Source organism: Rhinolophus ferrumequinum, chromosome 26, assembly GCF_004115265.2.
Source record: "Rhinolophus ferrumequinum isolate MPI-CBG mRhiFer1 chromosome 26, mRhiFer1_v1.p, whole genome shotgun sequence".
NCBI lineage: Eukaryota > Metazoa > Chordata > Mammalia > Chiroptera > Rhinolophidae > Rhinolophus > Rhinolophus ferrumequinum.
Window position 1 is genome coordinate 22558410 of NC_046309.1, and position 17783 is coordinate 22576192.

Genomic DNA, 17783 nt, shown 5'->3' on the forward strand with positions numbered 1-17783 from the left:
TTTCAAAGAAATTTTCCTAGGCCACACTCAGATAAGAGTGAAGTTATTTGGGGATATTTGCTGGGAAGAAAGGCATGTGTGTGTTGTGAAAGGCCTCTCCATTTTTGCTTGAAATCCAAAGAGGATTTACAACCCCTAGAGGTTTTCATTTGAAAAGCTGAGGATTTTTTTCGGCTGTTCTGTGATGGTTTATGGAGCCTTCAGAATCCCTAGTTTCCTTTCCATGTTTTCCAAGCCTGTGACCAAGTAGTTAGTTTAAATAGATATAGAACTTTGACTTTTCCTATCATGGGGAAGGTGTTGAGATAACTAACAGGGAAAAAAGTCAATAATGCTCAATTCAGTATCAGCTCAAGTGTTGATATTTTCTTCAGGACAGATTGGGCAGAAGAAGGGGAGTTAGCAGAAGAGCATTAATCATTTGGGTTTGACCCCGTTCCCCCCCACCCGCTTATTCCTTTGGTGAATTTATTACTTCCTTTCAATGACCTTCGAGGATAGACCATTATCTTTATTAAAGCATCCTGTGCATTACTATATCCGACCTCAGCATCAAAACATCAGTATGACAGTAGAAACAAAGATATATTTTTGATTAATGTGACTCATTAATCAAAAATTTCTTTTGGATTCCTTTCCTGTACAATAGATTAAGTCGACTGGTAGCTGTCCAGATAAATTTGGGCATGAATTTCCTGTCAAGGTCCTGTACTTGCTTTTCCATTTGGTTTTAAAAATTTCCCCTATCTTGAGTTATTTCTTAGGGGGGAAATACACATGCACAGATATTTTTCTAGCATGCATTGCTTGTTGGATAATATCAAATATTGCTATTAGGATAATACCAAAGAGTAATTTCTTCCTTGGTGGATAACATACACTGTCAATGTTGGTGCAAAAGTGCGTTTTTGCAATTATTTTTAACCTTTTAAACTGCAGGTACTTTTGCACCAACATAATAATTTCTGAAATGTTTAAAATTGTATGTCTGTACTTCTGAATATATACTTATGCAAACTTAAATTGAAAACATGAACTGGAAGAGGACCCTGGTATTAAAATAAGAAGCCTAGGAAGTATTTATCATATTGTGTTATACGAAATTATGTTATACGAAAAATGAAGTGGCATCTTATAGTTGAGTAAGCCCTGGACCAGGAGCCGTTAGACCTAAATCCTAGCGCCGTTCTACAAGTAATTTGTTCCATAATTGGATAAGCAGCTTAACCTCTTTGGACCTCAACTTGCAAACTGAAAGTTTGCACCTAAATGTCCAAAGTGCCTTATTGACAGATGCATGATTGCTGAGAGTAATAAGGCATTATCTTCTGTTTATACACTTGATGTAAGTTTTCCCTCATTTGTTCATTCAGTTAGGGAGGGGCACACTGCAGAGTAAGATGTGACTGTCCCCTCAGTAGCTTTCATGGCCCAGTGGAAGGAGTAGACAGGCCCAGTGATAAGAGCTTTTTCGTTACACGTCAGTATTGATACAATGCTTAGAAGTGTCACGACATTTATTTAGTTTAATAGATACGTCAAACTCAGTTAAGGAGGGCTGTTTGTTCTAAACCTAATGCTGTTTGTCTTTTCCTTTGATTTTAGGAGCTTATTTAATGAAAAGTGCCATAGACTGAAAAACCAAACATGAGGGTAGCAGGTAAGATATTTAATTCAGTAGTAATACTTTTGCTTTTTGTGTAACCTGTTTGTTTAGTAATGACTAAAGGAGAGGGTAAATAATCTTTTTCTATATATTGAGTACAAAGCAGAAATATAATAAATTAAATCATTATTTAGCCTCTTTACTCTTATATAGTTGGCAAATCACAAATTGGACATTTAGGGAGTGTTACAGAAGTGTTTGGGGGCACTTATGTTAAAATTATTTATGCTAAATGATTTAAGTTACGGTTTTAATGTTTATGTTCTTATACATTAAGCTCATTTGCCTAATAATGCATAGATAATGTCCACATAAAGAACAATTTGACAACCTAGTGGGGCTGATTTTTGTGTTTGCTAAGTTCTAGTTCACTGAGAGAAATGAGCTGTAATGTTGAAAAGCTGAAATTTTCCAGATGTGTATACTTCAGTTAATACTAGAATATTGAAGCCTTCAACCAAATGTGCTTTTGCTTAAGTGACTCTGTGTTTGCTAGTTCAAGTTCAATCTAAGTGAGGTTATGTGCAAGAACATCTGTTCCTTGGGCAGCATGTTGAGGAAGTTGAAAACCACCACTTGATTGATGTCCATAGTACGTATTAAGGCAGTTATCCTTCCACATTATAAAAAGACAGGTCCAGAAATAACTGGAAGGGCTGGTTACCTCTTCCTGCCTGTAGGGAAAATAAGTGTGACCCCGCCATGCCCCCCCCCACCCCCAGCACAGCACGGGCCCTAGAGGAAATGCACACTTTATGTAGAAATTTCTACTAAGTGTGTACCCAACATAGGAGACACCATGCAATTTCTCAAAATCAAGGTGCTCTTTCTTTCAATTATCATCTTCTTCCCGGCAAACAAAATATTTTCCTAAGGCTGAATCTCTTCGAAGTACCTAAAGTCAGGGGCGGGGGCAAGCACACAAGTCTTTTTGCTTCAGCCAGAATCGTGTAGAATCAGGTGCAGGTGATCGAACATCATGATTATTCAGCAAAGATCACTGAGGGGTGTGCACAACCGTTTTCGTAGAAATTTGAAAATCTGGATCTCTTGGTCATGAAATTCCAAAAACCATTCTTTTTTGAGTAGCTGTCCAATTATTAAAGAAAAATATTCCCAGAAACCAAGAGCTTGTGTGTGGTTTAAAAAAACATGTTATGATGTCCTTAAAAGATCTTTGAATACAGCAGGACGGACTATTTATGACTACATGTTTGCAGATGATTTTAAAAGTACATTAGTTAATTAAGTATGGTTATTTGAAATAATCAAAGCAAGTTTCTCCCTCTCACATAATTCCACATTCATTCTACTTGAAATGAACTTTGTTATCAAGTCCATTTCTCTGATTCTGACAATTAATACCAAGGTTAATTGATGAATAATTATTCACTAAGGGCTCATTTTCTGTTTGGCACTGTTCCTAGCATAGGTCTTCAGGGGATTTCTTCTTAATGAATGAGTAAGGAAGATTCACTATTAGTTTATTGCTTTTAAACCAATTAATTTTTTCTAATTTTTTAAAAAATATCCTGGTTGCTTTGAAATATCTGCGTTGTCATTATTCTTACAGTGAGGCATTGATGCCTAGAGTTGATGCTTTTCGGTTTGTGAGAAGCAGGGACCCACTCAGATGAGTGCAGTCCGTGACGAGGAGGAAGAGGGAATCTCATGGGAAGTTATTAATGGGAACCTGGACCTGGGATGGGTCGGCCCCTCAAGTTCACGGTTGATGGTCAGCTCTGGAGGAGACCCACTGTAACAGGAGTTCCGGAACTCCACCATTATGGGGGCTCTGCTAGTCTTCACCGGCCCAGTCCCCTCAGGGACCATCTGCGGATTCTATTACCAGTTAGTTTCTCAACCTCTGACTTTTCTCTCCCTTAGAGCTTTTGTGTCCCCCTTGTTCCTCTGATGGTCCTCTGTCAGTGAGTAGGTCTTGGTTCAAGACTCAGTTCTACAACTGACTCATTAGGTGAACTTAGGCATGTGGTCTGAATTCTTAGCCTTGTTTTTCTTCTTTGTAAAATGAAAATAATATCTTGAAAAGCTGTGTGAGTGGGATTATGCTTACAAAGCATTTAGCTGTATAGTAGGTACTAAGTAAATGGTGTGTATGTTTATTACATACGTGTGTGAAGTATGTATATGTGCACGTATACGTATGCGTGATGCATATAGCTTGTGTAGTGTAGGTTCAGGTTAGCTTGGTATTGAATTTGGTCTAGAACTTTCTTCTATTATAGACTTGATATTTTAGTATTCCAATCGTGATCAACAAAGATTTCATATATCTGCTTTAAAAGACTAGAAAAAGGTCATCTCTAGTTGTACCTGCCCACGACTGATAGAAAATGAGATGTCAAGACTATAATCTACATGCCTTTGGTCTTAAATGATCAAGAAGAAATGTGCCACCTGTTACCGTTCATCTATGTAGCAGACATTTTTGAGTGTTACTGTGGACTGGGCACTCTGCTGGATCCTGTGGGGGAAAGTGTTCAGACCCTCATGGAACTTCACTGTCTTATGCACAAAAATTTAGGTGACTTGTAGTTGCTCTTGAAAACAGGAAGCACAGTTTTTGGAGAAGAGAAGATACGAAACGGAGGGGGGTGAGGTCATCAGTTATGTACCGTATTTCTCCGAAAATAAGACCAGGTCTTATATTAAGTTTTGCTCCAAAAGACGCATTAGGGCTTATGTTCAGGGGATGTCCTCCTGAAACATCATGCTAGGGCTTATTTTCCGGTTAGGTCTTATTTTCGGGGAGACACGGTAGTTGGACTTCCTCGTTGCCACCTCCCTTCTGTATTTGTAGTGTTTCTCAACAGAAACGTGCAGCTCTGAGAGAACTGCTTCTCCGCATCCTCAGCCTTGCCCTGCTTCAGCAGTTCGTTCCCTCCCCTCTCTTAAGGACGTAGTCCTAATCGCGTTAGGTTTATGAAATTAGAAGGAATATAGTGCTTCTTCACTCTTCCTAACCCAGTAGAGTGTCAGTAGTTTTTCGGGAGAATGTAGTAATTTGGTGTTAGAACAGAGCACTGGACAAAGCGCCCGGCAGTGTGAGGACCCCTGGATTGTGGCCCTCGCGCTGCCACTAAGTTACCCGTCATCCTGGTCAGTTGCCTCACCACTGGGCCTTTGTTTCCTGAAGGATAATAAGGTGACCGCTGATCCTGTCTACCTTTTGTATCAGTATAAACATTTCGTAGGAGAAGGGAATGGTGATTGGACAGACCGATACTCATTTTGTTCCTGAATAACCTAATGTGATGGCTCTGAAATCCTAAGGGCCAGAGGAAGATGGCTTCTTTCCTGGCACTTTCCATTTCCTTTCCTGTCTTGCATTTTTTCTTTTTCTTTATTAGATTTGCTTAGCTATGGAGAAAAAGGACAAATGATGATTCACGTTCACCAGGGAATTGGTTACTACTTTAGCAGTGCTGACTATTTGTAAGGCATTCAGAAATGGTTAAAGCTATATAGGTATGAAAGACTGAGCGTGTGTCTTCACGGAGCTTCCCGTGGAACCACGTCATGAAGCACACGGAATAGGTGTCAGATGAAGTCCTCCAGGAGTGGAGAGAGGGACTGTCTTAAACTAGGTATCACATGTGAGGAGGAACTCTGTTCACCACACCAAGGGCACGTACGCAGCTCCGAGAGGGAGGTTGGTTGGTGATAGGACATCCCGTTTGACTCCTTACTTAGTGCACATTCTGCTCTGTTGCCTTTTTATCTCCAAGAGGTCCAGTGTTTTGGTATCATCCCTGTCTAGTATTATTGCCTGTTATATTTGAAAAGGATTAGAAATGGGTCATCCAGCCTACTTGATGGCAGTCTTCCATTAGCCATGATAGTTTTGTGTAGTCAGCCAGCGATTGAAGGCAGCTCTTTTTTTTTTCTTGCGTGTAAAATTAGATGACTCAAGCAGTTAGTTCTTTGTCTAAATTTCTAGCCGTCCTGATAATTCATTGGTCAGGAAAATCCCATATCTTGATGGATATTTGGTACCATTTTTGTTGTAAGTCAAGTAAAATTAAGCACCAATAGATAAATAGGGAAATTTTATTACTCTTAAAAATTTTTTTTTTATAAACTTACATTTTTCATTGAAATGCTGTGTTATAAAAGTTCTGTGGGCTCATAAGCTCATGCTGAATTATTTCTGCCCTTTATCTAGGTGCTGCAAAGTTGGTGGTAGCTGTGGCAGTATTTTTACTGACATTTTATGTTATTTCTCAAGTATTTGAAATAAAAATGGATGCAAGTTTAGGAAACCTATTTGGTAAGTAAGTTTCATTTCTTTCCCAGACTTTCTTAAATCTTCTTTTTGACGTGATTGTTTTTAAATTTTACCACTTACCAACATTGAGTCTCTCTGCTGTTTAGTCTGTCTAGAAAAGAAAATGTAATTAGACGAGTAAGTATGATTCATTAGAATATTTTAAAATATACAATAGAAAGTCTTAAAATTAATTCAGTATAAGTCATAAATCTTCTACTCAACATTTTGAATATGTTTAATGGAGTCTCTTTTGTACACGCTTGGGCTCATTAATCATGGCATTGTGAATGCACATTCTAGAAGATTCCACACTCTATTAGAATTGGCTGCTGCAAAACTTGGAACCAAACCTAGCCCTCAATTAGCAAGTGGTCAGGAGTCATGATAATGCATGTTAAATACCAGCCATAGAAGTCCATCTTGCTTTCCTACCCTTATTTTCCTTCTACAACATTTTTCTTTTTACCAATTTATTTAATGCTATATTTGTAAGCATACCATTGTAAGCTACCTTAACTCAGTGTTTAACAAAATATTTACATTAATAAAACAAATTAACATTTAAAATGTTTGCATAAGCTTTAGCTGCTGTTTAGTTTAAGGTATTACAAAATGACCCATGAAAGGTGCGACTGTAAAACTGGTAAAAAGTATTTTGATCTAGTAAACAGAGATCAGATGAAACAACTTTCAGATCTCTGGAATAGCGAGTTTTGCTTTCCATAAACTAATATTTGGAAGGGATCCCCAAGACCTAACTCACTCCCTCACATCTAGTTTCAAGACTCCCTTAAACCAGTGGTTCTCAAACTCTGATGTCAAAGGACTCTCCAGGGAATGTTGGCAAATGCAGATAGAGTCTGATTCAGTATTTTGGAAGGGTCCTGGGAGTCTGCATTTCTAACAAGCTCCCAGGTGATGCTGAGGTTCCGATCCACGGACCACACACCAAATATCAAGGCTTTAGACAATTCTGACCTGTAGACATCAATTTCTGTATAAATATTTTCAGGGACTTCTCTTACAACAGCTCCTTCAGAGTACTTTCTTGTACTGCTCTGAAATTGTGCCTTTTGTCCTCCCAAGTAATAAAAATCCACTCATCGTGTTTCTCCCCTGCTGACATTCCCTTCTTGTTAATGACATCTCAGAGAGTTCAGTTGTAGTCATGCTCTCTCAGGCCATCTTTGTACAAGTTTTCATCTTATCAAGTTCTGGAATCCTCCCTTTCCATCATTCCTCTTAATGTGCTGGTTATTCTTCTCCTGAATCGTTTATTTTTCAGTATCCGTCTGCAAATGAAGTATCCAGGATCCAGCGTAGAGTAGTTATTACTAAGTACAGTGAGACCTAACTTTACTTCTTCTGTATAGAGTGTTTTTGTTACTACAAAGGGACCAGCCTGGTGGCCTTTGAGAGTGCAGCTGGTTTCAGTTGAATGATGGGGCAGAAAAACACTGAAGGCATTGAGGACTTGTTCACTGTTGCTGTGGAAACAATGTGTGTAGCTCATTCTTCTAAGAAAGGCTGATAGGAAGGGAAGAAGATTATGGGATGGTAGCTTGAGGCAGAGGCAAGTTGAACTTTTTTTTTTTTTTTTAAAGTAATGGGGAGACTTTTACTTGTCTGTAGGCCTTGAACAAAGAGTCAGTGAATTACAAAACAGTGGACAGAGCTTGAACACACAAGAAAAGGAGGATCCTTGCGAGAAGGGAGGCGAAGGGCCCGTTGGTACAAACAGAGCTTTGGGAAAAGGGCTCACTGTTTTCAGAGAGAAGAGGCTGGGGAAAGCCAGTGTTTGCCTTGTTTGGATCTCTATCTCTAGTCTGGACTGTTTCCGTCAGCATCACTGGGATGTTGCTATGTCTGCTTCCCGTCTTTGACAGCTGTCTATCTCACCACTGCCAGACCAATTAAAACTCATGAACCTTTAGTACTTCCTGTTGCTGGAGAGTGAAATCCACACTTCCTAATTAGGACAACACTCAGGCCCCCGACCTGCCTCTGCTTTCCTCACCTGTTCTCTGCCCCTCCCCACGCAGCCTCACACCCCCTGTGCCCATCTGCGTATGACTATGGGCACAAATCCTGCCCTTTCCTACCTCAGCCTTGGCACCCTGCACGTGTTTCTCATCTCCCCGTCATCTGGTAATCCTTTTCATTTTTCAAAACTGCATAAATGCCCCTTCTTGAGAGAAATCGTATTTGAACCTCCCTGTTTTCCTATTAGAATGTATTTGTCCTCTCTGTGAACTGTTTGTTCCAGTGCGTAGTACTTATATTTCAGTGTGGCCCTGATTTTATTCTTCCTTACATTATAAAGTTTCTCTTATTCTGTTTTATGTATCTGTATCTGAATCGTGAGGGCAGTAATATCTTGGTGCTTCATCCAGGACCTAGCGCTGGCTGGACCCTGCAGGTAGTACGTGCTCATTGAATGGAAAATGCATGGAGGTAATTGAGGGTTAGGATACTTCCCTCCATGGGGAGGAAGAACATCTCCAAAGTGAGCTTCATTGAAAGCTGGGTTAGTTGAAAAGCTGCTGGTCATCAGCTATGAACAGACCCTGAGCTACTTTAACTAGGTTAGCTGTCTCTTAATTTCCATTGTGATTTTTCCCCAATGTTAGGAACCTGCAAGGTGATATCGTGTGTTTTAGCTGTGTGATGTAGGCATTCTGGGGACACGTGCTTTATTTGGTTGTCACAACTCAAGTCGTACACCACTATATCCACAAAATCTTACTGGATTCCAATCTACTGAATTGGTGAAAATTACATTTGCATGGTTATATTTTAATTCTCATTTCAGAACAATTGAGCAAAGATGGAGATACGGTTGTCTTTGCCATTTGTTTAGCATCCAACTTTATTTACCAAAGGGTAACAACTTTAACTGGGCATTAACATTGTTTCTATAATTAATATAGATTTAGGGGACCCTGAGATTAACTGTAGTTCTTTGGGTGGTGAATATTTCCATTTTTTTCCCCACTTGTTGATAGTCTACCTTACTTGATAGTTTCCATAAATTTTGATTTATATAGTATAATTTTAGAAAAATAAGCAAACTTCTATCTAGGAAGGATGAATGAAAAAAAAAATGTACCCACCATTACTACTTGAAATTAACAAAATAGATTATGATTCTTTAAAAACAATTTTAACAAAATGTTTCATTTTGAGATAATTGTAGATTCACATGCATTTGCAAGAAATAATACACAGAGATCCTGGATACCCTTTACATAGTTTTTCACACTGGTAATGTCTTACAAAACCATATACAGTGTCGCAAGCAGGATCTCAACATGGATACAGTCTACAGTCTTAGTTCTGGTTGTGATTTAATGTAGGGTTAGCTTTCAACCTGGGTGCTTAACAACTAGTAAGTGTTCTGAACACGGTCCAAATTATTTTTGCATGTATCATGGCAGTAAGTACTTCATGTTCTAGTGAGTTCATTTGTTTTTGCCCTTTCAGATTTAAACCATTGAAACAGTGTATACATAAATTACTTCACATCATTAAAAACTACAGTGTAAAATGTAGTTCTCTCTAATTTCTAAGCCTGACTTCTTGAAAGACATTTATTGATGAAACCAAATCGAAAATGTTTATTATTGTTCCTTGAAGTGAGAAGTTGTATGTATTAGGAAGATATTAAGAATTAAAGCTATCAAGGTAGTTGGAGGAATAAAAGATGCAGAAAAGGCAGGATTTTTGTGTTTGTATGCTGTGCCCATACTCTACATGTGGAGAAAATCCTGCTTTCTTTACGAAAATTTACCTGTTTGGCCTCCAGGTGTTAAAATTCTCAGAATTGCAAGGCTTATAGAGGGCTTTCAGTTTTGATGAATATTGAATAAATGTAGTTTTCACCTGGAAAGAAAAGTCATACACAAGAATTTCTTTACCTTTGAGCATCACCCCTTACTCTTTAACAAATTAAATGGAGGTGATGTTATTTACATAAAAGCCCGATAATTGAGAAACTGGTTTTCACAAAATTGCATCCCATTTTTATGAATTGAGTAGCATTTACTTTTTTTATATTTCTTAAGTTTTACAAGCAAACTTGACCATTTCAGAGGCTCATCTCCGGTTTTCCTTTCACCTCACTCTCCTCGGTCACTCTTCCTGAGCATTAGGTGACAATTGCTGTCTCTAAGAGTCTCTCCTTAGCCCTCTTCTCTTTGGGTGGCCCCACCCAATCATTTGCTAATTTTGCAGTTTATATCTGCATCCCAGATCTCATTTACTGCTGGCCTTTGGACTTTTCCCCTTGGATTTTCTCCAGGTATCTTAAAATGAACAAGTCCAACTCAGAACTCTTCATCCATCCTCCACTTCCGTCTCCTAACTGGGTGTGGAGATGATATTTCTGTTCATTGGCTTATGTGAATAAATGCATGAATGCTTCTAAAGCTAAATGTTTGAGAGACAAACTTGACTCCTCGCTTTCCATTACCCTTCCAGTCTGGTCCATCCCCAAGGCTCATCCTTGTAGTTTCTTTAGTCTTCTCTGTCTCTCTCTCTCTCTCTCTCTCTCTCTCTCTCTCTCTCTCTCTCTCTCTCTCTCTCTGTCATTCCCAAGGAGTTCTGCAGAGGGCGCTGAGCCTATTTCCCCCAATTCATACTTCCTTATGTGATGGTTCTTTTTTTTTTTTTTAAAGATGTTTATTAAAATATACCTAAAACACAATTCTATATTAGCTCAGCTTAGTCTACTTCTTTCAAACCCACATTCACTCCCTTTGTTTAGGCTGCTGCCCTTGTTTACCTACGTAGGTGCCTCTGGCAGTATCCTCCTCCGTGTGGACCCCTGGTCTCTAGTCGTGAACCCTCTGCAGTCTGCTGTCCTCTCTGCCATCAGAAGGCTTGTTCTGAAAGCTCCCTGTCCTAGCTTCCCAGCAGGACGAGCAGTTTTTGTACATGTGATCATTAAGACCTCAGACATTCCTGTTTCCAGGGGTGGTGCGATAAGAGATGGGATGCTCGAATGAGATACGGCTTTGAAAACGAGCTCTGCCAATTACTATTATAATTAGGACTTTGAACAAACCAAATCGGTAAACCTCTCTGTTCCTATTTCTTTCTCTTAAAAACAGGGATGATGATCAAGTCAATAATATATGCACATGTGCTTGACTGAGTGCCCATCATATGCGAATGAGCTGTGTTATGTTCCTGCTGGCTTCCTCTCATCTTGTTCCCCCAAGTTAGATAGACCAGAATTCCTGATTTGGGCAGCATTACTCTGGAAGCATCTTAAAACCTGAGCAAAGTAAAACTGAGAATTTCTAGTCTTCATGATGCTAACCACTGGTCGTTAATAAGTCTCTGGGCTTTCTCATTGACAAAAGGCAGAGCATTGCACCAGATGGGCTCTGTGATTATCTTTCCATTCTATGACACAATTAAGGAAATTGCAAGAACCATCCCAGCACCCTGATTTACTAACTGATCACTGTTTTGGTTTCATTCAGGTTTTTGTCCTCATCCATGAATATTTTTAGTACTTACATAGATAAAATTTGTTTTCTGCTTTATTCCACGCTTTAAACTTTTTTTCATGTTTCTTCATGGCCTCTATGCCATCAGTGGTGCATGCTGTTCTGAGTATTCTAGAGAATTAACCTTTCTTGGTCATTCGGCTCTTTTTAAACAATTACATACTATTCTTTTTCAGCTGTAACTTTCTGTTCTCCGCTTTGAGTACGGGATTTACACACAGGAAGTTCACAATTATCTAAAACAGTACAGAAAAACTAAGTGACTATTTGTATCAAACAGCTGGCAGGCTTTATGTCACTGCATGTTTATTAGCCAAATCAGGAAATGGCCAATCTACAATACTATTGATAATATGAGTTATCATCTCTTGGACTAGGATCAGCTATCAGTGCTTTAGGAAAAGTTCTTAGTGTAGGTAGTCAGGTTGAGATCTTCTGAATTCAAGTTAAGATTTGATCAAAAAATTCTGGCTATCTTGAAATGATAAATTATAAAATTCCTTGTAGTTACCTTATTTCTTTTTTTTATTACACCCAGTGCATTTCTATTTTAGAGAAATTAAAGCTCTCCACCACCACCGTCCCTCTTGTGTTCTTCCGACCCCCCAAATCTCCTAGCTTAATCACTAAGATAGGTTTATGTATACACTTCAGGGCTTTATATGCATATGTATATGGCACTATACAGCAGCAGTAACTTTTAAATACACTAATAGTAACCAAGTATATATTTAAAGTCATTGAAAGGGAAGTTTGAAATATTGTATGATACAACTTACAAACTCAGAGAAACAGAGTAGATTGTTGGTTACCACAGGTTGAGGGGTTGGGGGAAAGGAGGAGATTGCTCAAAGGGTACAAACTACCAGTTGTAAGATTAACAAGTGTGGGGATCTGATGTACAGCACTGTTTGTAGCTATGAATACTGTATCATATACTTCACTGTTGCTAAGAGAGTAGATGTTCAGTGTTCTCAGCACAAGAAAGAAATGGTAACCATGTGATGGGATGCAGGTGGCAGTGAATACTATGGTAGGAATCATTTTATAATTTATAACTGTATCAAATCAACACGTGGCACACCTTAAACTTACACAACGTTATGTGTCCATTATATCTCAAAACAGCTGGAAAAAATAAATAAAAATTTAAAAATAATGGTAAGTTTGTAGAATAATTTTCTGACTAGGATTTAAATGTATAATAACTAAAAATGAAAACAAAAGGTAAAGTAAAAATAAAATGTTTTATTTACAATAAACGACTACCCTCCATAATTCCTCTACATAATTGCTTATAGTGAATTATGTAGCCTCAAGTTACTCTCTCGCTTTTCTCTAAAATGATATTCATGTTTTATTTATTATATACTGAGCAATAATTCAAACACTTTTATTTTTATAGGCCTGTTAGCTCTAAATATGTTTAAAAAGTGGGTGCTTGCCAAGAGCCTTATTCTCTAACAAAGATAACTTTTTTTTCCTTAGCAAGATCAGCATTGGACACAGCTGCACGTTGTAAGTATTTCATCTCAATAATATGCAGATGGTTTATTCTGTTTTAGGCATATGAGAACTTATATTCAAACAGTGGAGATAGTTCGATGTTAGCAAAAACTGATGTAGAAATTGGCTTTTGAAGTTATAAGGATGCTATTTCATTGGACAACCCCATGTCCTTGATATTTATTCATAATAAATATATTATTTCATGAGTGTTTTTTAGCTTCAGTATTATAAGTAAAGAAAGTGTGTAAAAATTTCTAGCTAGAACTAATACGTGAGTAGATATTCAGTGAGGCATTAGGCTTTTTAGTTTGTCCTTGAGGTAACTGCTTGTGCATTTATGTACTGAAATGCAGAGTAACAATTGAAAACCTTCCCATCCTGAATTAAAAAACAATAGCTTAAAAATAATGAGATAAAACATAGTTACCCTCATCAAGATCATATTACTTCATTCATTTATGTCAATTATTAGCTTATTTCCGTGGTGGTTTTGTTTTTGTTTTATTTTGAGGTTCTTTGAAACCCTCAGGAGAAAAAGTCCCAGCATATATTCTAAGATATGTATGTCTTGGTGATTTACATAATGCCCTTTGTGGTTTGAGATTTGAAACAAACTCATTATAAAGTCTATTTACATGTTTTCTTAAAAAAATATCTATTTTCTTCCCCAAAGCTACAAAACCCCCCAGATACAAATGCGGCATCTCTAAAGCTTGCCCTGAGAAGCACTTTGCTTTTAAAATGGCAAGTGGAGCAGCAAATGTGGTGGGACCCAAAATCTGCCTGGAAGATAACGTGTGAGTATTTATCAGCGTGGAAGCGTAAAGCGTGCTATCAAATTATCGCACATTGAACCTGTGTTAAGTGGAGCTTCTTCTTTTAATAACTTTTTATTTTTCAATTACAATTGACATACATATTATATTAGTTTCAGGTGTACAACATAGTGATCTAGACATTTATATAACTTACAAAGTGATCACCCCAATAACTCTAATACCCATCTGTCACCACACATGGTTATTATAACATTATTGACTATGTTCCTTATGCTTTACTTTACATCCCCATGACAACTTTGTGAGTACTAATTTGTACTTCTTAATCCCTTCCCCTTTGTCACCCACCCCAACAACCTTCCTCCCAGCTGGCAACCATCAATGTGTTCTCTGTATCTATGAGTTTGTTTCTGTTTTGTTTGTTTGTTCTGTTGTTCACATTCTACATATAAGTGAGATCATACAGTATTTGTTTTTCTCTGACTTACTTCACTTAGCGTAATATCCTTTAGGTTCATCCATGTTGTTGCAAGTGATAAGATTTCATTTTTTTAATTTTTATGGCCAAGTAATATACACACACACACACACACGTGTGTATATATATATATATATATATATATATATATATATATATATATATGTTTATCACCACCTCTTTATCCATCTATCTATTGATGGACACCCAATCCATCAACCACATCTTGGCCGTTGTAAACAATGCTGTAATGAACATAGGGATGCACATGTCCCCTCAAAGTAGCATTTTGGATTTCTTTGGATAAGTATCCAAAAGTGGAATTAACGGGTTCTTCTTTCTCTCTTGTTATAGCCTTTGTTTTAAAGTCTGTGTTGTCTGGTGTAAGTATTGCTGTCCCAGCTTTTTTTGTTTTTTATGCAATGCTTTTTTCCTTTCCTTTACTTTCAGTCTGTATGTGTCTTTCAATCTGAAGTGAGTCTCTTGTAGGCAGCTTATGTAAGTGTCTTGTTTTCCTCTCCATTCAGCCCCTCTATCTATTGATTGGAGCATTGAATCCATTTACACTGAAAGTGATTGTTGATAGATATGTAATTATTGCCATTTTATTATTCATATTTTTGATCTTTTTGTTTCTTCTTCGTAAAGAAGCCCCTGTAACATTTCTTGTAATTCTGGTTTGTTTTAATTGATCTTTTGAAAATGTATTCGGCATGCTTTTACTAAAGACAAGTGATTTCAGTTTTCATTATACAATTCTCCCCCCCGCCCCCCGCACATTTAAGGACTCTTAAAATAAGCTTTTACATATTAGAGAGAGTGACATAAGAGCATGGTATTTATCCAGCCTCAAGGAGAGATGAATGATTTCCTCTGAGTGGATTTTCTAGATCTGCATTGTCTCATATGGTGGCCATGGCCACATGTGGCTATTTAATTTTGCTTCTTAAATCATAGGGAAAAAGTTAATTCATTTACATTAATTAAAATTAAAAGTTGCGTTCCTCGGTCACCTGGCTACATTTCAGGTGCGCAGGAGCCACAGGTGGCTTGCGCCTACCAAACTGAACAGCACAGAGTAGTCATTGCATCATTGCAGAAAGTCCTATTTGGCAGCCTTGCCCTAGATAAGGAACACTACATCTCCCAAACGGACGCCTTTCATTTTCAGTGTTTGAATGCTGCTTGTCTGAGTGCGACATAATCCAGTGATAACCTCAAGCCTGGCCTGGCGCAGAGCTGCTTGCTTCTGAGCTGACTGGTTGACATGCTTGACAAAGTACAGTTTTTAAGTCTTTCACTTTCCTACCTCAGTGTCAACGATCACTTGTTTGGAGTTTTTGCCTCTGAAGTCACAAATCCTACTTTTCGTTGGTTGCTTTTATTCTGCTCGTGCCTGGAAGATTAGATATGATGTTTATTTAAACTTCATGTAAAAATAAATATCCCGTTAAGTATATAGACTAAAGAGGGACGTAATTTTTCAGATAAGAGGGGAGGAAAGTAGGTCATTTCTCCCAGCATTTTGTGTGTCTTTTCTTTTTAATAGAAGCTTTTAAATATTTATCCTAGTCCCTTTTCCAGTTAGCTATGGGCAGGTTAGCCTCTTAAAATAACACTTTTCTTGTAAAATTAAAAGCTTGACCTAGGTGATCTTTAAGATTCCCGCTCATTTCCTTTTTTTCCTTCATGCTAATAGTGATAATTCATTGTCAATCTGTTGTCTTGTGATTTCTCGTTATAATAGACCTGTGCTACTCAATTACGTAATGAAAAACTTCGGATTTTAGAAGAAGTTTGTAGGTTTTACATTAAATAAGACCTTTCCTATTAACGTAGGATGTTCCCATTTCCCGATCTTATTTTGTTTGGCTGGAGAGGCCCCAGGTTTGATTCTGAATAATAGGAAGAAAGGCCTTTCAGAATACCTAATCTGAGTTAGATTGTTTTTGGTGATCTCTACCTATTTGAAGCATGTGAGTTTTAATGCAAATAAGAAATCAACTTCTTTTTACTAGCAGGTTTTCAATGTACAGATGATATAGGTCAAAAAGGACAAATAGTAAGGAGGCGGTGGTGTCTGATAAAATAAGTACTGGGCTCGAAGCCTGGGAATTGGAGGCTAACACGGTGGGAATGACAGCTAGAATTTGTGTTGCAGTCACTTTAACCGTAAAAGTTATTCATCCTCGGTCCAGGAACCATCCTGCCTTGCCCATGAGGAATTAAATAATCGATGGGATTTGATAGTCAGGCCTAAGGTCATGAAATCTGATTCCTGGTAAAGGGTTGGCCAGACATCCCCAGTGGAGAAACTGCAGGGACCAGCTCCGAATCCATTACTTCTTCCAGGACCTTCCATTTTTGTACTGAAAGTTTTTCTACCAACAGGTTTAAAGAAAGAGGCTGAATTTTTTTAGCATCATTCATGGAACTTAATCTCATGGGGGGTGACAGACATTGAAGGAGTGAATGCAAGAACAGAATTGCAGGTGGTGGCACAGGCTGTGCAGAGCCGCAGGGTGTGACGTCACGCGTTCTGGTGGGGGTGGGTGAGAGGAGGTGGAGGTGTGCAGCTGCAGATTGAGTGCGTCAAGGAATTGTTTCTCTGGCACAGTGATGTCTCGTCTGAGCACTGAAGGACAAGAAGGACGACAGGCAGGTGAAAAGTGGGGGCAGAACACTCCAGACAGAAGGAAGAGCACGCTCAGATGGGAAAGAGCAGGAGAGGCATGAATCAGAGCCACGCCTGTAGGAACTTACAGGTCATGCAGGTTAGGGCTGAGCTATTTTCCTGAGTGCGTTGACATGTTGTTGACAGTTTTCAAACTGGCATGTCATAACTTCCTTTATATTGAGAAAAGTGACCTGACAGCTGTGTAAAATGCTTAGAGAAGTGGGGTGCGGAGAGCAGTTGGAAGGCCATGCTAGTTGCTAGCAGAGCCTCCTCCCAAGGGCCACGGACTCATTTTTGCATATATGCTCACTAAAATGTAGAAGTAGATACTCACAATGCATATGGAGGCATTTGCATATTTGCCTACATGTATTCTAAATAAATCACTGTGCAAACTACTAATCCAGATCAGTGCTTCTCGGCGTGGGTAATTTTGCTCCCCAGGGGACATTTGTCCATATCTGGAGGCATTTGGGGTTGTCCCAGTCGTGGGGGTGCTATTCATAGAGGCCAGGCATGCTCTTAAACATCCTGTATCACACAGGGCAGCCCCTCCACACGAATTTTCAGGCCCATAGTATCATAGACAGAGTTCAGGAAACCCTAATACAGACAAACGACGATAATTACGAATAGTGTCATGGTCATGGTTTTAAGGACAAGTAGATGCAGTCACGGTACATATTATGGAGATTAAGATGGGTTTCATTAGTTAGAAGCAGAAAATCCTGGGTCTAAACATCAGATGTCACACAATAGAAACTGTGGTTTCATTTTATTAGAGAACCCATAGAATTTACTTATGTTCAAGATGTAGCTTTTATTTTGGAGATGTACTCACTTAATTTCAATTTATATGAAGTTGAT

General features: G+C 38.4%; 1 protein-coding gene across 3 annotated transcripts in view; it reads left to right on the forward strand.

The window, feature by feature from the left end:
- FAM3C (FAM3 metabolism regulating signaling molecule C) overlaps window positions 1-17783 on the forward strand; it is a 52905-nt gene that overhangs the window by 17414 nt on the left and 17708 nt on the right. For all 3 annotated transcript variants that reach the window (XM_033099111.1, XM_033099110.1, XM_033099109.1), the window contains exons 2-5: window positions 1606-1660; window positions 5853-5957; window positions 12962-12991; window positions 13656-13779. In XM_033099111.1, coding sequence (XP_032955002.1) covers window positions 1648-1660; window positions 5853-5957; window positions 12962-12991; window positions 13656-13779 — 272 coding nt within the window. In that variant the 5' untranslated portion in view covers window positions 1606-1647. The remainder of the gene's footprint in view (window positions 1-1605; window positions 1661-5852; window positions 5958-12961; window positions 12992-13655; window positions 13780-17783) is intronic.